This window comes from Aptenodytes patagonicus, chromosome 3, assembly GCF_965638725.1.
Source record: "Aptenodytes patagonicus chromosome 3, bAptPat1.pri.cur, whole genome shotgun sequence".
Classification (NCBI taxonomy): Eukaryota; Metazoa; Chordata; class Aves; order Sphenisciformes; family Spheniscidae; genus Aptenodytes; species Aptenodytes patagonicus.
This window is the reverse complement of record NC_134951.1, coordinates 111,876,133-111,902,199: the sequence shown is the minus strand read 5'-3', so window position 1 is coordinate 111,902,199 and position 26,067 is coordinate 111,876,133. Positions and strand designations below refer to the sequence as shown.

Genomic DNA, 26,067 nt, shown 5'->3' with positions numbered 1-26,067 from the left:
TTAACAACCGCCAGGCAAATTTTATCAACAGTAAAGTGTCCTGCACCGTTTCTGCAAAGATCGTCTTCCAAAGTGCCAAAAGCTGAGACACATTTTGTTTCCATGTAAATGCCATTGTAATGGTTGTTCATACTGACAGCTTGCATTTGAGGGACTCTAACCTACTTCCATCCACCTTTCGTCTGAAATGAAAATCTGTTTGTCCGATCATCCTGGGACACTGAAGCTGCCCCAGCACTACTTTTCCTCTGAGGGAAAAGGGATGAACCCCTGGTTTTCCAGGGCTGTAAGGTCTCCCCTGGTCCTTGCAGCATGTTTTTCTTGGATACACTGCAACTGCTCAGGGTCTTGCCATGGAAGTTAATTTTTCCGTCAGAGAGCAAGCAAGCTGGGGAATATGGGAAAACAGAGGCAAGGAGTGTTACATTTCTGTGCAGAGACTCAGCTGGCCACCAGCCAGCAAAGCCATCACTGCAGTTGTTTAGTCAAAAAAAAAAAAAGAGAAATGTAATATTTGATGACAATCTAATGTCAGAGTCCATGACATCACCTGCTTCCAGCTGCTGATTAATCATGTGAAAGAAATTAATTTGGACATGGAAGAGTGCGAATCTAACTACTGGGACAAATAACTGCATTCAGAAAAGAAGTAGGAGGGAAGAATTTATAAAGTGTTTGGTCAAATTAAATAATTTTTTTAGAACAGCCCCAACCCCCAATTCTCTCTGTCCCTGTCAGATTCATTACTAAATCCTCACAGCCTGATTGCACTCCTATATGATTCAGTCTTTTGGCTTCCACAGAATTACTACAGGTTTCCCCATGAGCAGAACTGGCCATCAGCTTGATGGAGAGGAGGTGAGAAAATGGCGTGGAGGGAAAATAAAATCACTGACAATTTAGGAGTTTCAGTGAGGCTGAGCAGCGAAAGAGTCCCTGGCATGGGTCTCAAGAACTCTGGGGAGGCTTCCTAGGGCACTCGCCACTTCCAGTAACGTGGGCGTTTTGGCGCTTTCATTCTCCTTACCTAAACTTTCAGAAGTATTCCAGTGTTCCACAAAACCTGTGTATACTCATCACTTCCCATCCAAGTCGGTTTCCCTGGGAAAGGAAAGAGGGTGGGAATGTGACAGTGCAGGTACTTCAGGGCTTTCGAGTCAGGGGTTCGGAAGCGTAAGATGCCACTTTAAAAACTCTGCAGGTGAGATCACTGTTTAGACAGTAAATCTGATGGCTGGCATTTTGTTAGTTGTTAGAGTTCATGCCCGAGTCTCCAGTGGTCTCAAGTGTGCAAAGGAAACCCTGCTGCAGCAAAATGGAAACTCATTGTAGAAGACTAGAGTTTCACCTGTTATTCTGAAGTCCCTTCCAGCGTCTCTCCAGCAACTATAATGGGATGACATCCGGGGGAGAACTGGGCCCAGCTTGCTGAGCAGGACAGCTCTGATGAACTCCATTCTTTGGTTCATCACTGATGCACCACTTTCTTGATTGCTAAGGCGGCCTCCAACAGTCTTTCTTGGAGGTTTCAAGTCTGAGTATGCTCATGTGATGTTCCCTCCAAAAACAGGGCCCTGCCTAACTCGACAGCCTCATATAGGGTCTGTTCCTGCAAAGAATCCAAATTTCCATTTGTCTAACTTTAAAGTCTGTTCCACCAACTGTAATAAATCTCAGCCTGCTCCATTCTTCCTCCACATCTCTTTTTGAAACAATAAAAATGGTAGATGATTCCCTGATGACCGCTGTTGCTGATGACGCAAATGGCACCTCACTTACTGGATCCTGTAAGTCTTGTTCAGCCCCATCCATCACCTTCACAGGAAAGAAGAGATGTTAAGCGAACCGTCTCTTAAAATATTTCATTGTTTTAACATTTGTTCCTTTTAGGAAATGTCAGAAACGTAAAACAGAAGGAAACAAAGTGGTTGGGTTTTGGGGGGGTTTTTTACGTAAAACACACTTGCAATCCAGTCCAAAAACGACTCAGGAGAGTTAAAGAAATTTGGTTGTGTAGCTAAGGAATGAAGTGAGTATCTCTGCCAACAAATGATGATTGTTTCCAGGATACTGTCTCTCCTATCAGAAAGGGTCATTCCACGACATTTCTCTGGCAGCTTTTATTAACCTCCCTCTCTCTGAGCCAGAAAACAGAAAGATGTCAGACAGCTGAGCTCTTGCACCGTTCCCATTCTCCTATTCAGGACAAGGCTGTCCTCAGCCAGCGGGAGAGAACGTAAGGGAACTGGCAAACCTCAAACATTTTGTCAAAGGGAGACACACTTGTGAAGTTAATCCTTAGTGCTCTCTCTGGGTGCCCTCTTCCTGCTCCTCGTAAAACAGCCCTGAAGAAAAACAGTTTCAGCCTGTTCTCGGTGGAGAGAAGGCCACGACGGCTGCCAGTTTTTCCAGTGCCTTCAGCCGGGGGTGCAGGCTGTGTTCACAAGGGGTGAAGAGGCAACATCTCCGCCAGCCTCAAGAAGCCACAGTCTGAGGGCAAAGCAGCCCACCTGGCACTGGGGTCAGCAGAACCTCACCAACTCTCCTGGTTCTCCCTCCTCCGTGCTCTTTTTGCCCATGCAGGTGTCTCTCTGTCCCCCTCACCAAACAAGTCCTGCTCTCCTCAAACAGCAGAAGCATGTGGGCAGAGTGGCAGGAGCGTGGATGTGTGAAGGCCCAGCTGGAGGGAGGCCTGGGAGCTCCCCACCAGGGAGCAGCTGAGCCTCTTTGCCGTGCCCCTCTGCAGCACCGTCTTCTGCCAGCTCTGCCTGCCTCAGGCCACCCTAAAGTCCTACGTAAACCTGGTCCTGAATGCTGCTGTCAGGGGTCGTGGGAGAATCTGGTTCAGACAACGAGAGCTGCAGGTCTCTATAGGTGTATCCAGAAAAGAGGAGAGCAAAGGATGGAAAAGGATTGAAGAACGAGTGGGAAGTAAACACAGGGGTTCTGCTGAGGACCTGCAGGCCCCACACCTCTCCTCTTCTGCCCTCACTTTTGCATCTCATTAAGTTACTTAGGCAATCAGGTGAATTCCCCTGGGAAGAAGAGAGCAGCCAGCCGGAACTCTGTGGTATCCGTCCCCATCTGGCAGGAAGCAGGGAGCAAATACGTAACATTTAGGAACCCATTAGAGCTGCAGTCTAGCTCATCACCTCTCGTTCAGCAAGCTTGGAAATGGATAGTTAATGTCTCTTCTCTGGGCCAGATCTTCACCTTCCCCAGCTGTAATGGCTTTTTAGATATCTAATTTCAAGCAGCTGTTAGTACCTGCCAGACCATGAAATATCTTTCACCTTTTCCAAAGGAAAAGATGACTGGGGAGCCTCTTCTTGGAGCACAGAGAGTTGTGAAGAGTGGCAAACTTCATGGCGAGGTGAGGGACCGTCCCAGCTCTCGAAATCTGCCTTCTTAGTCAGGCACCTAAATGTGGGTTTAAATGCTTCAATTTAGTTACACAGAGGTGAAAACTCCAGCCGTAGGAACTTGCCCAGGGTTAGAGAGCACGTGGTAGTAGAGTGGGAAATGTCAATGATCTGAAACTCTGTAGTCTGCAGCGGTGGCTTAAAAATCTTTCTAGACACGTGCCCTCTCAGAGATAAATAATTGCTGATTCAGGAGCAACCTGGAAACACTTGAGGGAGGAGGAAGGGCAGCACAAGAGGGAGCCTTGTCCTGGGCATACTAGCCAGAGAAGGTGGGAGCGCAGCAAGGAAAGCTATGCTGCGTTGCTGAAATTGCTGCTCAAATCCAGAACTGGGGAGGCAGTTCAGAGAGCAGTTCATAGCTCCAAGAGTGGATGTCTCCAGAGCAAGGGCAGGGGGCAGCGGGGAGACAAAGGCTCTGACTAGTACTAGTTGGCGATGGAGAAGCTGCTCTTGGTACTATTAAAATGCACCCTTATTACGCCTGGGCACGCATGTATGTATGTATAGAAATTTGTGATAGGGCTGAAAATTTTCCTAGGTATGCTGTTCTTTCCATGAGGGCTTTACTTACCTCTAGTTGTTCAGAGGAAAAGCATGATCCAGTGTACGGATCTCAATCTGTCTGCGAAAGATGTTCTTGCTTGAAACAATTTTATGTGCAAGGACTGGTGTTTTCCAGTGACTGCTATAATACAGCTGCTTTTCAGAGTCAGGGTCTGTTGACCTTTGCAATTTGTTGCATGGCAGTGAACGGTGCTACACACAGAAAATAGCACAGATATACACTGTTGTCTGGCAACATCATTTGGGAATATTTTCATAGCTCTATTGCTTTAGCTATTCAAAATTATGAAGAATCAACCTAGATCTGCCAGTTTATTAAACTGTGCTGCACTCATTCAAAGCTCAGCTTTTTTCCTTTCACAGACATAGGAACAGACAAAGGTAAACATCTGTCCATCATAGAAATATTATGGTAAATCCTTAAAATATATTATTATACCACAGGCAAAAATAGATTCTTGGAGAGACCCAACATGCTTTACTTTAATTTAAATTCCCACAGCCCAGTATGAGCTTTAAAATTATTGATCATGTCCTCTTCAGTGCCCTCTCTCTCCCAGTTTTTCAAAACAGAGAGATCACTCACTGCAGAGCGGAAACTTGAACAGCATTTCTTGTGATTCCACATTCATCTCATCCCTAAAAGGTGCAGTGGAATCTCACGGCCCTGGAGGCTGAATATCCCCGTCGTATACTACCAAACCCAAAACAGTCTATGTGACACACTGCACACTTAAAATACAGCTTGTCTTTTTCCTGCCGCGATCATAGCGCTATCAAGCAAATGCAAAGCTGCCCAATTATGGTTATGTGGTCACAGTCTGGTGGAATAACTGTGACCCATGAATAGGAAAAACCTCTTCAGACAATGAAACAGTGTTTGAATTCTAATTGTTTTATCCCCTCAACCACAGACATAGGTACAACTTTTAGTAGCGTCAGGGTCCAATGGGGAAGGATTTGCCTTTATAATTTTATTTTTACTGAATCTCAGTGAAACTCAGCAATACATATTTCGTGTGCTCCTAGTGCCTCTAGTTCGGTCTATGCAAAAAAAAGGAAACATTAATGCTGAATCATGGGTTACTCCCCAAACACGGACATGTGTTTATATTCTTCTTATCAGCAAACAGCAACTGTGGGCCAACATGCCAACGTAAAGCCCTGCTGCAGCACAGGGGACCACAGCTGTGGCACACACCAACTGCAGAGCTGGGCTCTTCTCTGGCACCAGGAAAAAACAGGAAGGGTGGCACTGAAACTGCTGGGCATATCCAGACATAAAACCAGTGAGCCTTCACATCTTCATCCTGGGGAGCTGACTAGCTGAGGGAAAAATAAAGGTACCACTGGCATACACGCATTGCATCAAGAGGAAGTGTAACATCTTGTGCTTGTTCTAGGGTTACTAAACTTTCTTGCCTATCGTGTGTGTATATAATTCCTTGTCAGAGTACTTTGCTATGCGTAACATTTTCCATACATGCATTTTAATCTCTTGAGCTCTTTAATCTCTAACAGTTCTCCAAAGTCCTGCTGCAAAACCCGGAGCCTGCGAGCCAAACTGATGTTCTTAGCCCAGCACTAATGCTCTGCATATGTGTGGTGTGCATGGATGTATAGGATGTATGCATCCCTTCCTCCAAGGACCCAAAGTATATATGAAACTTGAGTCAGGTCACAGCCACAAATAACCTAGGAGACACAGGACGTCTTAGCACGTACTGCCTGTTTCACAGGCGGGCGAAACAAGGCGGAGAGGCAATAAGCCACATTGCTAACACCCCACAGCGCAGCGGGGGCAGAGCCAGGAACAGACTGCCGAGATCTTTGGCTGCCTTTCTTGGCGGCGCCGAGCCATATGACTTGGTGCAGCACGGGGCGAGGTGCAGGCAGGAATGTGTGGAGGAGGGTCCCAGAGAACAAAACTGGTTCCTTTGTGCTCTAGGTGGACGCAGAGCTCAGGCAGACAGGGGTGCAGTACACAGACTGCCCTAAATTACATTGACTTGCTACAGGTGTCTCTGCAGAGCCCCGTGTTCTTGCTCCCTGAACAGGAGCTGGCACAAAAAATAATGACCAGTCTCTGCTTAATTCTGCCATTATATGTGTTCCTGTGGGATAGTGGGAGGGGAGCAAATGACAAGATAACCCAGCTCAGGTCTCTGAGAGCTGGGAAAACCAACGTCTTTCTGACTTGTTTTACCACTGAAGCAATGCAAAACGGCCGGTGCAAGATAAACATCCAGAGCCCTTTTCTCAGGCCTCCGTTTCCCCGGTCAGCCCAGCCAGACCAGAAGTGTGCCATGCCTGTGACAGCCACCTGCCTGAATGCAGACAATTCTCAGCACATAATTCAGTGTTGTGTTTCCTCTTGAGTCTTCTGTGGTTCTTTTTCTTGTAAAATATTAGCCAGATTTATTCTCTGTCACATTGGCATAAACATAAAGTAAGTCTGCTGACTATAAAATTACTCTGTGTTTATCCATTTATTTCTGTATTTTATATGATTGTAAGATTTAACTCACTGGTGAGGAAATGCCGTAAAATACTGACTTCCACTGCAAGGATGCTGACGGTCCTTCTGATGCTGAACTGGATGAACAGTGACAGTTTGGACAATTCATCTTTGAAACACAGTGAAGGCTGTCTTGTCCAACCAGTCCAAAACATGACAGAGAATAATAATTTAAAAAATGAATCTTATAATAAAGGAAGAATGGAAGGAGGAGGGTACTTTAGGATCGTAGTTGTTTTATGATTAAATTGTTAGGATTTTTTTCTTTTGTTTTTACAATTGGATTGATACTAAGTAGATTGTGGTCCATTCTGTCCTGTTCTAGCTTTATAATGCTGCCCACATCATACTAATTGAGTGCCTACAAGGATTGAAGTGAACAGGATGACCAATATCTATCAATCATGCAACTGTTCTCCCCTCTCCATGGAAGGGACTGCACTGTACATGCAGTACAAGACCTTGTTTCGGTAAGGTGTTTTGGGGGTTTTTTTTGCTCGTTATTGTGGTTTGGATTGGGGAAGGGGTTCTTCTTCAAATCAGTACATGTGTCTCTGGGTTTTCCCTAAGGAAAGCCGGTCAGGGGAAGGAATATACGATGCACTTAGAGCGGAAAGTGCTGAGACTTGCAACACATCTCAGTCTTGGGGAGTCTATTGCCAAGCCTCAGGCCCCCACAATGATGTGAGCATCATTGTGCCAGAGGCCAGGGTCACCGTCTTCATCTTCATGCTCTGGCAACTTTTTAGATACTATCCCAGGGCTCAACATGGCAAGCCTTGAGATGTGGACCAGGACCTCAACTCCAGAGGAAGAAGCACAGGACAGTTCTACCTGTGCTTGAGAGGGTCACCAGCACCATACTCATCTGCCAGGGCTCCCCTAGCCCTGGAAGGCTGTGCCCGGGAGCAGGCTTTAGCAACAGTCAAAGCAAAATGTTAGCTAGGGTCACGGCAGAGGCTGAAAGGAATAAAACAGCCTTGGCCGTACTGTCCGCTTTTCCTATCCAGCATTCGCTTCCTGCGCAGCTGATCTCCCCTCCTGCCCTCTCATCCGGCTCCAGTGGGGCGCAGGCGCTCCTGCTGCAAGAGCCACCGCTCCCACCGGCAGCCAAACCTCCTCTTCCCCCCACACATGCACACACAGCAGGGCCCGTCCTGCTGCCCCTACAAACAGCCACCACCCCCCAGCACTCGGCAGCCCCGGACCCAGGGGTGCAGCAGCCGTAGCCCAGCTGAGCCACACACGCTGCTCATGGGGCACAGCGAGCACATTTGGGACAACTATTTTTAAATAAGACAATAATTAACATGTCTCCCTTCAAGTACACAGAGGTGCTGGGAGGCCATTAACTTTGACAGCTGTGATATTTCTTTCCCCAAATGCTTATAGCCAGTGTGTCAGATGTTACACAGTTAGGACAGCTCCATGCCCTTCTGTAAGTGTCTGTCCTTGCTTTATTTCAGGACAAAATACACCCTGCAGTGGATATATGCCCTTCCTAAGTGTAAGATCCTGTTCATTTTAATGGCCCCGCTAATACGGACAAGTTGCCCATACAAAAGTTGTCCGGATCAACTGTTTGCCCTAACCCAGCCTGTTTCAGTATCCTCAAGCACTGCAATGATTTTATTTGGAAACAGGAAGTGTAAATTCAAATTAAGAACATGGCTTAAGCAGAAGCAAGGTCTTTTAAGACCCAACACTGGGCTTTTACTTGAAGAATGTACACTGAGATTGCAAGTGAGTCGGAGTGGGACCATCTTTTTGTTCTCTTTGTACAGCACCTAACGCAACGCAGGGGGCTCCTCGGCAGCATCAAGCAACTACAGCAGTGCTGGTGCCTGGAGATGTCCGTCTGTCTACGAAAGAAACTCGTCTCCCTTCGTGCCTCCATCCTTGTTCCTGGATTGGACTAGCAACCTGTTTCAGTTTGTGCTTTCCATTTAGGCTAACCTCAGACGCTTGGTTTCCAGTTGATTGGAAACAAGTGTGCTGGAAGCTGTCTGCTCTTTCTTCACTATACAATGTGGACTGCTGCCTGGCTCCAATCTGGAAACAATTATTTCCCTCCTGTACCTACCCATTCTGAAAAGGGATTTACCCCTAGACTTTTTTTCCTCTTTGCACTTTTATTAGCCGCTTCCTTCATAAATAAAAGCTTGTCATTGTATATAATGCCCACAGAACAGCTCTAGCTCTGGACGTCACATGTTTCTGTTACATGACAAAAATGCTGCCATGTTTTAAGGCCAGGTCTCCCTTAGGGAGTTTTGTATCAGTAAACGTGCCGTAGTGAATTCGCCACTCCTTTGTCCTGTTCCGATAGGATGACTATCTGATGGTGCTTGAATTTGTGTGACTTTAAGAAAGGGCTTTAAGCACTCGTTGTGGTTACGCTGGTGTAAATACTCTTAAACAACCCCAAAGAACAGTCAAAACAAGCATGGATATGCGGTAGTGCTTGCAAGTACATGCAGATGTACTATTACGCTATTAGCACGGCGTAGTGCAGCTCTTTTAAAAAAAAGAAGATACCTGTTTATCTGCATGTATTCCTGGATTTATTATTTCTTTCAAAAGTTCCTACTTTTTGATGTGTGTACGCAGACATGAAGGCATGGGAGCAACAGATGACCAGAATCTGCAGATATTTGCAGACGGGGGGAAGCTTATGCCCATGAATAGTGCCATTATGCTCAGCGGGGTCACTTTTCTGAGAAAGACTGATCACATACTTTATTTCATGAAAGACCAGCTCCTGACCGAGCACAGACACTAAGGAAACAGATTGCAGTGGAAAGAGTCTAAAAATCTCTTTTCCTGCGCTGAATTCAAAATAGCATTTCTCTTACTGGAAAAACAAACATAAGCTCATTTTGGGTGTCTCTGTCTGTCTGCCTGTGGGATTGGCAATCCACACTTTCTGCAAATTCGGAGACCTCTCTGCCCCTGTTTACGCTCTAGAGGTTATGCCTTAATTACAAAAAGCTGATCTGCCGTGACATCAATTTCCCTCTCTAGGGGAAATTCCTAGCTGTGAAATCCTAGCAGAGACAAATTGCCGTTCTTTTCTTTTTTTTCTTTTTTTTTTTCCCTTGGCCAGTCCAGACCATCCTCAAAACTGCCATCTGGGTTTGACCTTGACTGCTACTTTGAGAGCGAATCGCAGAGCCTGCTCTCCTGAAGTGCTGACATACAGACAACTATTTCCAATGAGTTATCTTGATACAGAAATCATGCTGTACCACAGCCAAGAGCCTGCTCCCTCTGCCAAGCGGGACCGGTGCCTGGGGGCCGCGGGAGCCGAGAAAGCGCTGTCTGTGGCCTACCGCGGATCAGAGAGGACGGACATTGTCCTGGACAGGTTAGCTGCAGCCCTGCCTCAACCCCGGGGCAGGGCCACGGCGGGTGGACGTGCCCGCCGCAGCTCACAGCCCTCGCGTTTGGCGTCCGGGGGCCGCCTCCCCACGCAGGACGCGTTCACCCAAAGCCACGCAGCCCGGCAGGGAGGGCTTCGCACCAGCTTTGGTCCGGTGTGGACGACCAACGTGCTGAAAAGGACCGAGCCGCCGTGCCTGGGGGAGAGGGGATGCGGCGCGAAACGGCTGGGCTAGTCCGTGCCTTTGAGCCGGCTGCACGGGGACGCGGGTGGCCTTTAGCTCCGCGTTCCTAGGGGTGCAGGCACCACCCTTTGCCTTGACCACTGTACCCAGGGGAGGAACACGAAGGGCAGCGGGCGTGGGGAGGCTGGGATGCGGGCGTCCCTCCGCCCCGGGCGCCCGCGGGCTTTGCCGGCGGTGCCGCGGCCGGGCGCGGGACCCGCATCGCACGCTCCGGCCGGGGGTGGAAAATGGCTCGTGTGTCTTTAACCCACAGCGGCCGAAACGCGGCGGCGGCGGTTTTTTTTTTTTTTTTCTTCTTCGTTAACAATGGAAACTTTTTTTTTTTCAGTGTTTCCCTCCAGCCGAGCAGCGCCGAGCGAGCAAAAAAAAAAAAAAAAAAGAAACTTGTTCCGCTGAGTTCAACCCCAGACAGGCTCACAACTTCCTTCCTGCTCTCCTACCCCCTCCCTCCGCTCTCCTCCTCCTCCTCGCCTCTCCTCTCCCTCTCGTCCTCCTCTCTCCGCCTTTCCAGCCGCACCGGGAGCGGGCGCCGGGGCCGCGGCGCGGACCTGGCCGGAGCGCGGAGCCGCCCGCGCCCGCGCAGCCTCCGCCGCCGAAGCGCGGAGGGGGAGAGCCCGGCGCCCCCCGGCCCCCCCGCGGGGCGAGGAAAGCCGTTTAGAATCCGCGGAGAGAGCGGGACTCCCGGCCGTGCACCGCACCCGCGGAGATGGTTTCTGCAGCGCCCTGCGGCCGCCGGCGCCGGCGGGCGCTGCCGGGCGGCGCGCAGTGAGGGCGGGCGCGGATCCTGCTCCCAGGTAAGCGGCGGCGGGTGGGGGGGGACGCGGCCGCCCCCTCAGCCGGGGTACCCCCCGAGCAGCCGCGCCGGGGGCCGCCGCGGGCGGTGCGCGGTGCCGGCCGGGCCCCGCGGGGAGGAAGGGACGAGGTGGAGGCGGGCAGAGGGGCAGGGTGCTGCCCCGGGGCAGAGCGGGCCGTCCCGCACCCTGCCCTGGCCCCAAGCGGGCTGTCCCGCACCCAAAATCTGGCCGAGCACCTTGTGCCGGTGCTCGCTTTCGCACCCAAGCCAGAGTGCTGGGAGCATTGCAGTGCCGGGGATCCCTGCAAAGAGGGGGTGCCTGTGCCTCCTGGGCTCTGCCGAGCCTCACGCTGCCTCCGAGCAGTGCCTGGAGAGATGGGGAGCCTTTTGGTCACCCAGTCACTGGGGACTGCGCTCAGACCTGTGGGCATTGACCTGCCAGGAGCCTCACAGGGATGCACAGGGGTACCACTGACAGCATCGCACACAAGTGCTTCCAAAGACATGTACACCCGTAGCCGGAGTTAGCACACGTATGTGTAAACAAGCCCACACACTCATGTAGGCAGCATGTTGTGTAGTTCTCATGGGTTCCCATGCCCCAGCATGGGATGGGCATTGCAACTCCAGTGGTACACGGAGCAAAGGACATGAAGGAAGGCACACTGAAGTACAGAGGGGCACAGAGAGCCACCTGCAAAAGCGGAGTCTCTCTCACGCGTGTACACACTCACACACGCAACAGGACAAACAACACACATGTCCGTACGTGGGATCCGGGCTGTGACTTGGAGGCGGTTGCAGCAGTCGATGCCCCAGAAGGCAGGCGTGCACAGGGGAGGCACGTTTAGACAGGGTGCGCGTGAAGATGTGCAAAGCCATGTTGTTGCATGTGGTAAGTTAGGGGAGTAGCGGAGACGTGGTCCCATGCCATACAAACCTGTGCAAGCAGGGAACCTTCACGTGTATCACTGAACAGAAATCTGTGCCTGAGGCTTGATCTCGGTCGTAGGTGACAAACCAGAACGTGGCAAATTTGAGCTGTTTGGAGTTTTTCCCTTCCTTCAGAAAATGTCAGCTTTTGGGGCTAAAACTTGAAAGCTGCCAGCTTTCAGCTCACACCAGTTGACCGTAACTCCCTAATTCTGTTGTGGGAACGGCTGCTGACTGTGTGTCCTCTCGGACACTGCTGCTGTGGCTGCATCGACAGGCAACCTGGAGAGGGGGCAGGGAAGGCAGGAAAGAGGGGAAACAGTACTAAACCTGACTTCCCCTTGGCTCAGACCCTTCTGATGACCAGGCTGGGCCATGTCCCCAGGGGTGGCACACTGGGGATGCATGCAGGTGTGTGCAGGGACTGGGGAGGGGGGAGAGGAGCACGCAGGAAGGGAAGAGTCCAGCCAGCTCTGTGCACAGCTGGAGGATGAGCTTAGGGAGGGGTGCAGAGCTACTCTCACCGCTTGTCTCTCTCTCTCTCTCTTTCTCCCCCCAGCCATCCCATTTTATGGAGCTGCGGGCCGGGGCCAGCCCAGCTGCCCTGCTGCCTCCTGGCAATGCTGCTGGTCCTGGCGTGGAGACACCCTTGGCAGCCCCGCGGAGCCTAAGCGCCGAGGCGGCGGCGGCGGCGGCCCCCCTGTGCGCCCCGGCTGACTACTATGGCCGTGTACTGCTATGCACTCAATAGCTTGGTGATGATGAATAGCAACAGCGAGGTGACAAGTGGTGGGAGCAAGACGCCGCCTCCTCCCGGACAAGTGCTGCCCAGGGGCCCGGAGACACCTGGCAGCTGCCACCCGCTCCCCGTCTTCAGCCCCACCCCTGTGCCACCCCGCTCCCCGCGCCGTGGCCCTGCTTTCCTCTTCCCACCGCTCGAGGAGCCCCTGCGGCAGCCGGGCAGCCCCGGGGGTCGGCAAGGCAGCCGAGACGAAGAGGGGCAGCCAGGACCCCCTACGGCATGGCAACTTCAGCGGGAGCTGCACAATGTCCAGGTGAACCAGAAAGTGGGGCTCTTCGAGGCACATATCCAGGCGCACAGCTCTGCCACCCAGCCGCCGCGGAGCCCCCGGCCATCCTCGCCCCGGCCCCGGCCTGCTAGCCCCACGGTGCCGATGGTGGGACTTGGAACTGGACTCCGGTCACGAGCCTATGGGGAGAGTGAGGCGCCCGATATTGGTGGGGTGCAGGTCTGGCCGGGCACTGCAGAGCCCTCGGGGAGGCCAGTGGTGATGGTGGTCCCAGCTGTGGGGCTGGCGGAGGGCAGCAGCCCCCTGGAGCCGTCAGGGCCTGGACCGTGGCGAGGTGAGGTGGTGGTGGCCCCCACAGGACTTGAGGGCCAGTGCCCAACCATTGGTGGGAGCATCCCCGCTGTCATTGTCACGGACCTGGGGGGCCCGGAGGAGGAGGCGGGCGCCGTGCCCCCCGGCAGCCTGCCCATCCGGAAGCTGTCGTCGTCCTCAGCCTCTTCCACTGGCTTCTCCTCATCCTGGGAGGAGTCTGAGGAGGACATCTCCAGTGACCCGGAGCGCACCCTGGACCAGACGCCGGCCTTCCTGCAGACCCTGGACCAGCAGAAGCCCCGAGTGGTGAGTCTTGCACCAGCCCCGGGGAGGTGGGGTGAGGGCTGGCAGCATCCCCGCTCCGAGGCACAGCTGCAGCGGGAGGGCAGAGGTCTGTCGCAGCAGAGGTCTGCAGAGAAATTTTCCATTTGCTCGGTGGTGCTTGCTTTCCCTCACATGAAAAGCTTATCCCCGTTCCTAGTCTGAAAATGCCCTGCTCGCAAGAGAGAGCAGCGGTACCCGTCCCACTGTGCATGGTCCTTGCAGAGCTTCCCTGGCGCTGCAAGCTGCCCGCCGGCGTGCTTAACATGCACCCATGGACTGCAGCCTTCTGCTGACATGTGGTTATGAGCCTCAGCTTTCCCTCAGCACAGCTTCCCTGTGTGCTGGAGGTTTCCCATGATTTACGTGAGCCTAAGGGAGAATTTATTTCCTCCTTGGAGTCGAAACTGTGTGGGCCAACTGTCTGTTAAAATTTATACTGATGCCCATCACCATAGTGTCTGTGTGTCTTTCACGTGGAAGCAAAAATCTCTAGAATTTCTGGTAATTCCCCTTTTGAATAAAACTTTTTGCCTGTGGGTTATCTTATATTTTAGGTAAGCATATTTTTATTAGGTATTTATATTAAGTTCTTTTGTTTCTGGATCTTTGTTTGTTGTGGGGCTGGTTGGGAGGCTTCAGGCAAGAGAAAGCATCGGTGTTGTATTGCCCTTAGAGCAGAAAGGTCTCCTCGGAGAGGAGGCCTTTGAGGCGCTCTCCAAAGGCAGACACTCATGAGATTTCTTGCATCACTTGGGGAGTTCATTCCATGTCTGAATGCTCCACACAGAGTGTGCTTTGCTCTGAGCTGTCACACCGTTTATCCAGACGGCTTTGAACCACTTTACCCCAGTGCAGGGTGCCCATCACGAGGTTCTCTGGCCAGCACGTGGGCTCTCCCATCCTCTGGCTGTGAGACTTTACGTTGATTTGAGCTCAGCACTGGAGCCTCACACTGACAAACCCTGAAAAATGCAGGGCAACTCAGTGGCTCCTTAATTTTAAAGGGTTTGATAAAGGCCCATCAACTTTCAGTGATGTGGTTCGCTGTGTTTAACTTTCCGTAGACACATGATAGTGAAACTCTTGCTAAGCGCAATGACATAAGGAAGACCGGTGCAGGGAAACATCTAAGTAAAGTGAAGGTATCAAACTCATGAAGAACTGACAGACTGTGGTTTGTAAAACACTCAGCAGGCTGAAATCAATATCTTTGCTTTTCTAGTTGTTTCATCCTCTTCCAAGAACTCAGGCTCAGTTCTGCTCAGGATGGAGAAGCAGTTGAGTAAAAGCACAGTTAATGAAGTTACGAGTCTGTGGCTCATCGTGTTTGCAGACAGTTTTGTATTTTGGGGCTCTCAACTGATGAATCAGCTTGCTCCCTTTGGGAGCTGCTACAATCCCTCTGCTGATTAAATTCTGCTGGTTTTGTGTGCATGAGCTGTAGTAATCTCTGCTCTATTCTCCATACTAATGACTGTTCCTAGTGCCAGATCCCAGTGATTTGCTGCTGAAAACAGTTCGCTGATGGGCAAAATCATGCCTGATGCTCTTGTGGAAAGCTTCCTGGAGCCTCAGGCTGACTCTGTGCAGCCTCCTGTGGCCTCCAGTGAGCTCAGCCAGGCCGGTGGCTCGGCAGTGAACAGGCAAGGCTCGTTTGTATTGCCAAAAGGCCTGGATCAGAGCGAGCTCAGATCAGGTCTAAGATCAGAGTAACTCTGCTGGGCTCAGTGGGACTACTCCAAGTTAAATGAGATGAAGATCTATCCAAAATGTGTCAGGCAGCCTGAGGAGGTGCACCTGATTTTTGTGTTTCAGTGCTGGAGTCATCTCAGCGGGAGCGGCTGGGCTAATTTACAATGATGCTTTCTGCTGGACGCCACAGGTCCCGTGCAGGGCTGATCACTGGCTTTGGCAGGTTATAGTCAACTTCTCAGCAGGATCGTGCGCAAATGCCCGGTAATTCAAAGCTGATTCATTTAAATAACACCCAACTTTGTGTACTGGTTGGCAACATCTTTTAAATCCGTAATGACAGCAGAAGGCAGCTACTGAAGCAGTCTCAGGTTGCACACTCATTTGTTTTCATGAACTCACTATTTCCTTTTAACAACACACATGGTCTGGAAATGAGTTGTGTAATGAGGGAGAATGTGTGAGAAGCTGTCTCCGCAGCTCGTGCTTTTCCGTCAAAATAAATCCTGGGAGACCTCGGCTGACAGAAACCAACATCATGCCTCTGGGTTGAGTAGATAAACGCTGGGCAGGCAGAGAGCCCTGCCTGTCTGCACCGGGTGCATTACCTGGAGAAGAGGTAATGACGAGCGACAGGAAAGCAGTTCTTGCTGCAGATATGGTCTGCGCCGCACATCTCGCATAACATGTTTACAGATTTGATAAACAGCAGGCTTGCTTCTGCCCTTCCTTTCTGGAGGCTGTCTGTCTTAGCAAATCTGTTAGGGATGTCCGGCTGTCTATTGTAGTTCCTCCTGGCATCCCCGGGGAAACGGGCAGATCCCTCCGGCTGGCAGGGTCTCATCCTCCATTTGTACTTCAGGTAGGAAACTTCATTTGCAGTCGGGCCCACAAATTGGCCAGTAAGAAAATGACGTTGCCTGGCAAAAGGGAGGGATGGAGGGAGTGTGGCCACTTTTTTGGACACTGTGACCTGGAGCAGCTCGGTGGCTGATACGGGCTCTGCCTTTGTTTATTGAAACAGTTTACTCAGTTCGTTGCCTGTTCCTGGAGTGCTCTGGTGCCCGGTGGGCTGCGCAGCGCTGGGATACAGTGACCCTGCTGTGATTATAGCAGACTTCTGAAGTGCAGTGACAGTAAGAGCAATTTGACGTTTTGCTGTTGTCTAATTGCAAGTCCACTTAAGGTCTGAGTAAACCTCCATGTAAGGGCTTTTGCAGCTGTGGCTTTCCCCGAGCTGTGGACCGCTGCCGGAGAAACCCCACACTTGTTTGTTGATGCTTGCAAGGTTTCAAAGACACTTGAGCGATTACACTTCTCGGGCTGTGTGGGAGGGATGGCCTGTCCAGGCAGCATGTTGGGATGGGGACACTGCGGTTTGACAACGCCGCGGGGCAGTGCTCGCTGCACGTCCCCTGCAACAGCGATGCGGGCAGTTTGGGGAAGGAGCGGGTGCCTCCGCTCACCCATCGCCCAAGCCAGGGGGATGCAGCGGCTGTTGGAAGGCACTTGTCTCCGTCACGGCGCGTCTCGTGCTGAGAGAGGATTTCTCCCCTCCTGGCTGATCACATAGGTTGGGTGTGTAGAGGTGTGAGAAGGTGCTCCCTGTCCGAGGCTCTGAGTGGCACAGGTAGCCTGAGACGGTGGCCCAGCTCCTAAGGGGGATTTCACGCCCAAAATAAGCCCCGTTCTAGCTGTGACTCCCATTGACTTCAATGGGAAAATACGAGTCTATGAGTTTTGGTGTTCCTGGGGGACCCTGTTTGCTCTTCCCAAGGGAGAGCTGATAGACCAAGGTGTACTCAGCAGCAGGAGGCTTGGCCCCAGTCTTGGAATCTGGCTGCACCCCTTAAGGGAAATGTATTCCAATGCTGGTCATTACAGTGAGTCGTCGTCACTAACCTAAATCCCCTAGTTTGTCAATTCCTCGGCAGCTAGAGGCAAAGCAACAGACGAGTGGGGGGAAAGGCAGAAGTTGTCCAAGTACGTACTATAGAAAAATGACACGTCAAGGGGGAAAAAAACACCCTCTTGGAAAAACGGTGCAAGATACTGTAGTGTTCCTCTTTCTGGCTTTCCCACAGCCACTGTGGAAACACAAGGACATACAGCAGAATAGTAATCAAGTGACTCTCGGTACATTGTGAAACCTCTGCTCCTTTCAACAGGCAGAGCAGCTTGCTCAGAATAAGAGACTTCCATTAACCTGTGCAAAATGGCAAGAGCTTTTGGAAAAAGCTAATGGCATTGCTGCTGACAGGCGATTTTTTAATTGATTTATTTGTTTGACTCGCAATGGCTGTAACGCATTTCTGGAAGGAGCCAAGTTTAGATGGGGTTAGTGTCAGCCAAGGGCCTGTGGGACCCTTGCTTCTTGCTCTTTGAGATGTTCCAAGGCGTAAGCTGACAACAGCACTCCTGATTTGTTCCTATAAAAATCGATCAAATTAAATACGCTTTCATTCCCTTTCCTAGCTGTCACTGTGATCAGGAAGTCTCCGTGTAACAGAAACCATGACCCCATGGCTATGGTGATGCATGCAAGCCCCGTGAATGTATATCTTTATGCTGACTGTGTTTATGTATTTTACCCCTTCCTCCCGCCACGTTTGTCTTAAAAGCTCCTAAGCTTATGAGCTTGTGAGTGGTATCACCAATTCAGTGTCAATATAGTGTCTAGCGTATTAGGGCCCTGCTTGCTTGTTTGCTCTGAAGAGCGACTGTTACTCTAGTAATGCGTATCATTGCCCAGGGAAGGTGCTTAGCACAACGGATAAGCTGCCAAAGGATGGAGCCTCCTTCAGCCCTGCTGTGGGAAGACTAGAAGGAAGAGGAGAATGAGGTGGACACCTCTGTGTTTCCACTCTGAGCACCACGCTCATCAGACCTGACAGCACAGCATGTTTTGTCTGCTGGGATGCGATCAGGACCCCCCGGTGCCCAGCGGGCTGGGCAGAGCTTCAGGCTCTTTGTAGATGGAGGCTGTGTGCTCCAGGGAGATCACAAAGCACCACTCTCTATTCGGTAGCTTATCTTCTACCTACTCACGTGGCCATCTCTGGGAATAAGCAGGTTTTTTATGGGCTCCCACCCATGGAGGCTAAGTGAAGATGCTGCCATAACCCAATGGGAGACGAATGGTGCTATTTCAAGTCTATTTTCATCAGCACTTTTAAGCTCATTGGGAAGGGTTTCTTCTCTGCTCACGTTCTCCATGATTGACAGCGCAGGAATTACATGGCACATAACAGATCCTTTTCATAGAGGGACTTACTTGCTAGCACAGCTGCTGTCTTGCATATTTTGTTTCTCAAACAATTTCACACTGAAAGCATTCATAAAAAGTGGAAAAAAGCCCAAAGCATTTCTGAGGTGCAGGAAGAACAAACATTAGGCTCATCATCCTTAGGGTCCCCAGCTCTGGAAACAGCTAGGTTTCCTCCCCTTCTGATGGGAATGGCAGGATGTCAGGAGCTTGGCTGGTTGGACCCTTCGGGTATTAAGCTGAATGTCTGCAGAGTGAAGTTCCCGGATCAGCGGAAACTTTACAGTTTTATCTTTACCTTTTTGGAGCCTTGCAATGACAAAAAACAATCAAACCGTAGTCAGCACCTGTCTCATGTTTTCCATAGTATTTCTATAATGTGTTAGGACAGATTTGCATGTGAAGAAAATATTAGCGCAGCACTGAGCTCTCGTATGCCATGCGATGACTGAAAGCCAGTGCTGAGCTAATGTTTTCTTTACATGTAAATCTGTTCTAACTCACTAGAGAAATAATGGCATCTGTGTATGATGTTGAATGTTGCTTCAGCTGAGATTAGTCTTCTGTAATCATTAGAGATTATTTTTCTTTATACCAGTAGGTAAATTTGTGCGGTAAATTTGACCTGCTTTCTTCCAGTGAAGCCCAGCCAAGCTTTCTAAGAAAGATATGTTAGTATTTAACAGACGGTGAAAACTAAATGTTAACATTTTCAAATCACTGAGTAACTTAGCAGCGTAATCCCTATTCTCAAATGTGACTTTTCAGGGAACGTGGGCTTCCACGCTTGCCGGGTCACTTGAAATGGCCCTTTTATGGAATTCATCCTGCTCAGCCTTGTTGGATGTCTCCTCGGGATAAGTCTCCTCCTAAGGTACCTTTCTTCTCTGTTGACTCTTGATGGCATCTTGAGGACTACTAGCCCAGGGGTCTGCTTAAGACAGAGGAATCTGTTCCTAAAGTACTCATGAATGTCTTCTATAAAATTTATCCGAATTTCATTCTTATTACATAAAAAGCCAGGTCACACATAGCCTGCACAATGGCTGCAAGTAGTTTAGGAAGCTCCTCCAGTCTGAGGTCTACCAGCTTCAAAAGCAAGTGCCTCCGATTTGGCTTTTAAATCAGTGTTTGGGCAGCAGAATGTGTGATTTGCTCTGTAACAGGGATGGTCACCCAGCAGTGCCTTTCAGCATGAGTTGGCGTGGGTGTGTTCAGAAGCTCAGGGTCTCCAGCTGCAAGTTTCAGTCAGGGTGTAGGTGCAACGAATGCGCTCAGAATTGGTGGAAGCTTTTGGAAAACGTAGATTGCAGGTTCTTCTTTCCCAGCCATGGTGGGAGTTCACCACCACAGAGCTGCTGTCACGGCTGCGTGCCTGTGGAGATCCTCACTGCCATAGTCAGCCGCGGGTTGCATTGACTGCTGAGGGCCGGCATTTTCTGCCCTTAGTTTCTCAAAGATAGGTGATATCAGAGTCTGAAGCCGCTGCAAGCTGCTAAGACCCATATTAGCCTTTTTCCTCTCATGATATTTATTTCAATGTTACCATACATTTCAGAGAAGGAAGAAGTGGTTTTTTTATAGTAAAGAACGTTCTTTTCATTAATGACGTGGAAAAAGAGACAGCCTAGTAGAAGGAATTCAATTCTTCCTTTCAGATCTAAGATTTATTGCTAGCCAAAACACAAGGATTGCTTTTGGAAGGAGAACTAGGGGGTAAAACAACAAGTGCTTAGCACTTACAAGTTCTTGTAAGCAGTACAGTGTATTATCTGATCAGCGCTACACAACAGGAACTGCATTAGCATTCAGCACTGTTGCAGTTTTAAGTAATAGTAAAGCATCCCTTGTCTCCCTGAAAGACAGATATGGGCTCTGGAGTGACATACCGACGGACATTTTAATGAGTTTGGTTCAAAGGACAGAATCAGATTGTCTCTTCTCTGTTTGCTTCACACATTTGGTTGGCAGAGAGGTCGGCACCTGCAGTTCCCATGGTGTGGACCTTGCTGAATTTATGTGAGTTTTGCCTAGGGCTTCATCCTTGGCTTCTGGGGTTTCATCCTTGGCTTTAAGTCTTGTACTTGAGGTTTTGGAAAATAGGGCTCTTGGACTGTGTGAAGTGTGTGGGGGGGATCCTCAGCCTGCTTCACTGTCACAAAACTTCCTTCAACCTGAACGCTTTGGGCTTTGCCTGAATGAAGATCAATGTATCAACACCAGGAACAACCAGCACAATGTCGTGGTAGGTTGGCTGCGGAGCAGGCCCAACGCTCTCCCCCGTCAGCGTTTGCAGAAGGGTCCGACAGAAACGTGGCACCGAGTGGAAGTTAGCAGAGGGCTAAGCAGCGGCAGCACCTACCTTCAGCATCACCTCCTCCTCCCCCTTCGCTTCCTGTCCCTTTGCCCTTGCTTGGGCAATTCGTCTGCAGCAAGATAGAATCAAAGAACCCTCTTCCTTTGCTAAACAATTTGCTCCTTTTGTTAGGGTCAGATAAAATGCTGATAAAAGCTGTTGTAGCTCCGCTGAAGCCAGCGGGAGCATGCTGCAGATTTGGTCCTTGATCATTTTTCGCCTTGCTCTCCCCTGCATGTATCCAGTTACACCTTGTGGTAAATCCAGCGTTAAACTGAATTAATGAAGCAGAGACGCGGTCCCCACGGGGGTTTTGCCCATCTATAGGTACAGTGCTTCAGAGCCTTTGGGGACAGGAGCTTTATAAACGGAAAGAACTGCAGGGTGGCTTTTTGGAAAGTGCCTTTTAGGGTTGGGTGTTTTTTTCTCATTTCTCGCTAAACAGTCTCCGATCCCTGCTGCCTGGGAAAAGGGCAGGAGCGGAGCCTGGCCTTCAGCACACCGCTGAGCCTTGTTCATTGCAGCCGTACTTTGACAAGGCATTTTGGAGCGGCATAGGAAAAGCTTTTATCCCATTGAGCTAAATGCATTCAAAACATTTTCGTTAAATGTGTACTTAAATACAAAGGTCGAAGGAGCCTGTGTGTACCCCTCAGAAGAGAGAAGACCAGGGTGCTGAGGAGGGGCAGGGGCAAGGGGGAGGTGAGCAGGCTCCTTCTCACCATGTGGACCATGGGAATTGCTCTGCCGGCAGCCGCAGGCCCCGTTAGATATCCAGGGGCATCCTCCCACGGCGAGCAAGGTACAGAGCAGCGGGGGGAGAATTAGCAACACGTCCAAATGTAATATGGTTGCTATTCCAGGTAATATATATTTAACAGTCTGCAGGGACCATTCAAGCCTGCATCTTTAGGAAGGGGAAAAAAGTCAGGTTTGCTTTTTTGGCAGACTGCAGATCAGAGAGTCCAATCTGCAATCTCCCAGTATGTTTTATGTGGGTGGGTTTTGTTAAGTTACAGGCAAAGTTATTGCACCCCTAGGCTACTCACATTAAATGTTTCTCCAATTTTAGCAACATTCTTTCCACGCTCAGCTACATTTGTTTTTATCTTCTCTATGGCAATTGATGATCTAAGTCTAAAATGTATAACTCTGCAGGATCTCCTGTTATATATTTCTTCCACAGCTGTAGCTGAATCAGGGCAGTATAAGCCAATGATATGTTGTAATGCCTAATGCTTTCTTTAATACATTCCAGATTAAAGGAGTCAGCAAAGTTTACATATCCAAAATAATAAATTTAAACAATAATAACAACAAATCCTGAACCATGATTATATCTTGAAAGTGTTGGGGTTTTTTTTCCTTCTATCTTCTCTAGTCTGGCTAAAGTCTGTTTGTAGGAAACTCAACAGGACAGATAAAAGATGATGAGACAAACAACTTAATCCCTTAATAATGTCAAGTGGAAAATCCAACAACAGTTTGGCAAGGAACTCAAATAACAACTGCAAAGTGGCCCTTACTGGGGACTACAGACCTAGTTTAAAAGGCTGAGCTTGGGATATAATGACAGATGAGCCTGAATCAGCGCCTACAGGTTCAAACATTTCTTTGAACTCTCAAATGGAGCCCAATTCCTTTTTTTTATCCACGCCTGCATAGCATTCGCTTAGCTCCATTGAAGCCAGTTCAGCATCACCTCGTACCTTGCGCTGCCCTCGGTACCCACACAAAGTGACCATGAAAGGCCCCAGGGTGGTATTTCCACCTCTGGGTGCTGTTGCAGGTGGGAGCGTGGGATAGCAGCGAGTGCACGCTGCCCAGGTAGGTGCCTGTCGTGGCAGCACGAGGAGGAGGAGAGCTGGGCACCACGCTGGCCTTCGAGTCCCCACCATCTCATCCTGCTCTTGCCGGGGACTGGCACACAGCTGCACCCCCATGCAGCAACCCCCATTCCTGCTGCTTAGGGCGGTCTCAGGCTGCCATTAATAGATACGCCTTGAAAGCAAGCCATGTGGTCACAGAAGTAGGAGGCACTCATGCAATTGCCAAGCAGCTTCAGAAAGAGCGTGTTAATTATTATCTCCTCGGAGCTGTATTTACTTAGAGCTGACAGCCCTTCACCCTGGGGTTTTGTGGTGGGAATGTCTTACTGGGGTGGAGACCAGGGCATCCAGAAAGGAAACAAAGGAAAGAGATTTTAGAACTGTGTCTTATCTCTATCCACCTGAATTACTGTTGTATTTTAAAAGAATATGTGAAACCCATTGTTTGAAAAAACCCTGACAAGTGTGCTCTCCCAGCTCCATTGTTTTAATGTTCTCCTAGGAATTTGTATATAAAACGTTCCCGATCCAGTTTATCTCCCTCTGCATGACAAATCCTGCGTTTCCCTTCCGTACTTTTAGCAGAGTGGGAACTAACCTTGATCTTTTTGCAAAGCCAACAGAATTGCCTTGTCGGGTGTCACGCTGCCACCTTCACACACAAACAGTGCGTGTCGCGGTTTTTGAGCAAGACGTACCACCACTGAAAAAAAGTCTGCGTAATGCTCATACATTCAAGATGAACTTCTGGAAAAGCAACTCTGAGCTGAACCAGACCCTCTCTCGGAGGAGGGAGCATCTAATGTCGTCCGGCTCTCGTGGAGGCCCCCTTGCACAGCAGGTTAAAACAAATGGTCTGAAGCCAGGGATACAGCTCAGCTCCTCCACTGTTAGCAGCCCCTCATCTGTGTCTCATCTCGAGAAGAAAAGACTTGGCCTCTCTCCTCAGGTCTCTGTTTTCTCATGTTGACCTTTGTTGCTGGAATGGCTTTTTCGAGCCAAGGAAGGCAGCGCGGGAGTCCAGGTGGTCGGAAGTGACCGTAACGTTGACCAGGTGCTGGGCCGGTAATGAGAGGGAAATGCAGAGGTAGCACGATGCCACCTTATCTGTCTGTTCTTGTCTGGCCCTGTATTGTACAGCCCGACCAGCTCTGATATTTGGTCTTTGAGCTTTTGGGCAGCTTAACGGCAGTTCCAGATCCCAGGTTTGTTTTTGTGGATGGGAACCTTTCCCAGAAGGGAGAAAGCTCAGAGGAGCCTGTTTAATATAGGCTGATCTCATGCTTGAGCATATGCAGGAGTTGACCTTTCAGCACTGAAATAAGAAGTGATGGGAATAGAATAAATCACAGCCTTGAAAGAAAAGCCAAGTAGCTTAGACTTGCACCTCAGGAGAAGGAGTCAAGGTGGGGAGGCTGAGAGAGCTGCAGAGGGACCAAACGACAGATTCAAAAAGCGATCGTTCAGCAATGAGTTTGGTGAATCTTTGCAGACCAAGCCTGCAGAGGAAAGGCTATTGAGATATGAAATTGAGATATGAGGTGATGAGCCCTGGAGGTGGATTTTAGGGGGGTGGGTAGGTTGGAAAGACTCTGTTAGGGATGTTATCCTGAATAAATCTGCAAGACTTACAGATAGGTTGGATGTGAGGACTGAGAGAAAGAGATCCAAGTTTTCCACTTGCTAAAAGTTTCAGGGTAGGAGCAAAACACTCACAAATGAGAGCGATAACATTTACACTCATATTGCAAAGGCATAAATTGTTCTATGAATTGCCAGGCTGCAAAGAATCAAGCCTCTGTATCGCATTGCAAGCCTCGGAGCCATCATGTTTCTGTCGAAGCCAAAGCCAAATTTCCGTAAACTTGATAGGAGGCAGCTCTGAGCCCCCATGGTACACCCCCTTAACTTTCAGGGGCCTGGCGTTGAATGCAAGATTTTTCCAAGAGAACCAAAACTTGAAGCACACCCCTAATATCCGGAAGCCACAGCCCGATGAGGAACTCCCTCTGCGTGGTGGCTTCTGTCAGAGCCTGACTCCCCGTTCGGTCTCAGGAGAGGGTGGCTTGGGGCTTTTTCAGGGCAGCCACGGTGGAGGGGCGGGCTGCTCTGTGCCACAGAGCCCGTCGCTGCCCAGAGAGATGCTGGGGTTTGCCCTCCTGGCCCGCTCTTCCTCTGGATCGTCTGTGCTGTGTCCCCAAGGCAGTCAGACCCCCAGTCCCGTCCAGACAAACCCTGGCAGGACAAAAGATTGTAGGAGCTGGCTGGAGCTGGAAGAACAGTTTTTTGGCAGAGAGTAAATTTTCCAGCAAATGTCAAGGGGGAGGGGGAGTCAAAATGATTCACAAATTCAAACACATTTTCTGAATAGTTCTGGCCTAGAAAAAAATACAGAGGTGGGGGAAGAGGGAGGGATGTTAAAAATAGCGATGCGTGTCATTCTGACACTTTCAGAATGAACTGTTTCATTTTGGGAATGGTTTGTTTATGTTTTGCAAGCATTTGAAATGTAGATTTGATTCAAAATGGCAGTTTTCATTTAAAAGTTGACCTCACTGCTAAAACACATTGAAAGAAGAAAAGAGAAAAGGTTTTTAGAACTTACATAGCCCGAAATGAAACACCTCCTTTTTACTTTGGCTCCAGATGAGACATTTCGGAGTTTTCCTTCCACAGCCCCACGATTTCAGCTGTGTTCAGCCCAATCTGCACATCTCTTCTCCCCTAGTTTTTTGGTTGAGCTCTGACGTAAAAAAATCCATGCTCTGTCCAGCTCCCGTGCTGGCCAACCCTTAAGTCTAATGCCATGGAGCAAGTATTTTAGTTTAATCTGAGGTCAACCACACTTTGCTGTGATTCAAACTGAAACCTGTGGTATTGAATGACTAAGAGCTGTAGGTTTTGTAGATAACTGGCAGCTTCTCCGGAAGATGCAATGTCGAACCTCATTTAGAAAAATAACCCAAACTCCTGAGGCCCTGAAATCTGATCTAGAAATCTTGAGAGAAGCCGGAGTTTGCAGACAGCTGAATGGCAGACTTTCACTCCCCCGACACTCACACTGGGCTCATTCAACTGATTCACTAAAGGGAAACGAGCAAACAGCTAGTAATTACTTTGCTGTAGCCAAAACGTGCCGCAGAGTTTCCCCGGACAGAGGGGAAGGAACGCGCGCGTTTGCTATACGATGAGCCGTCATCGAGTTTTCTGTCCCCCGCTGTGTTTTCTGCCTTGTTGGGACACGCTGTGCCATTTCTTCAGCTGAAGTCCATCCCTTGGCAGCTGGAGCAGATCCTTCTTTGCTGAGATTTACTTTGACTGTCTTCTGAGCCTCTTCCCTCTGTGCCTTGGGAGGGTTCAGGCTCAAATGAGGGAGAAAAACGATGCTGCAGTGTCGGA

At 49.7% G+C, this 26,067-nt stretch overlaps 1 protein-coding gene and 1 long non-coding RNA gene across 2 annotated transcripts in view; both read left to right on the top strand.

The window, feature by feature from the left end:
- The first annotated feature begins 5,138 nt into the window (after positions 1 to 5,138).
- LOC143158584 (uncharacterized) lies at positions 5,139 to 10,498 on the top strand. The gene is made up of 4 exons (XR_012995033.1): positions 5,139 to 5,332; positions 6,833 to 6,977; positions 8,292 to 9,874; positions 10,462 to 10,498. It is a non-coding gene; the product is annotated as an uncharacterized LOC143158584 (long non-coding RNA).
- A 243-nt stretch (positions 10,499 to 10,741) lies between these two features.
- The window catches only part of ITPKB (inositol-trisphosphate 3-kinase B), a 70,405-nt gene continuing 55,079 nt past the window's right edge, over positions 10,742 to 26,067 (top strand). The window contains exons 1-2 of the mRNA XM_076334683.1: positions 10,742 to 10,927; positions 12,419 to 13,508. Of these exons, the coding sequence (XP_076190798.1) occupies positions 12,582 to 13,508 (927 nt within the window). The 5' untranslated portion in view covers positions 10,742 to 10,927; positions 12,419 to 12,581. The remainder of the gene's footprint in view (positions 10,928 to 12,418; positions 13,509 to 26,067) is intronic.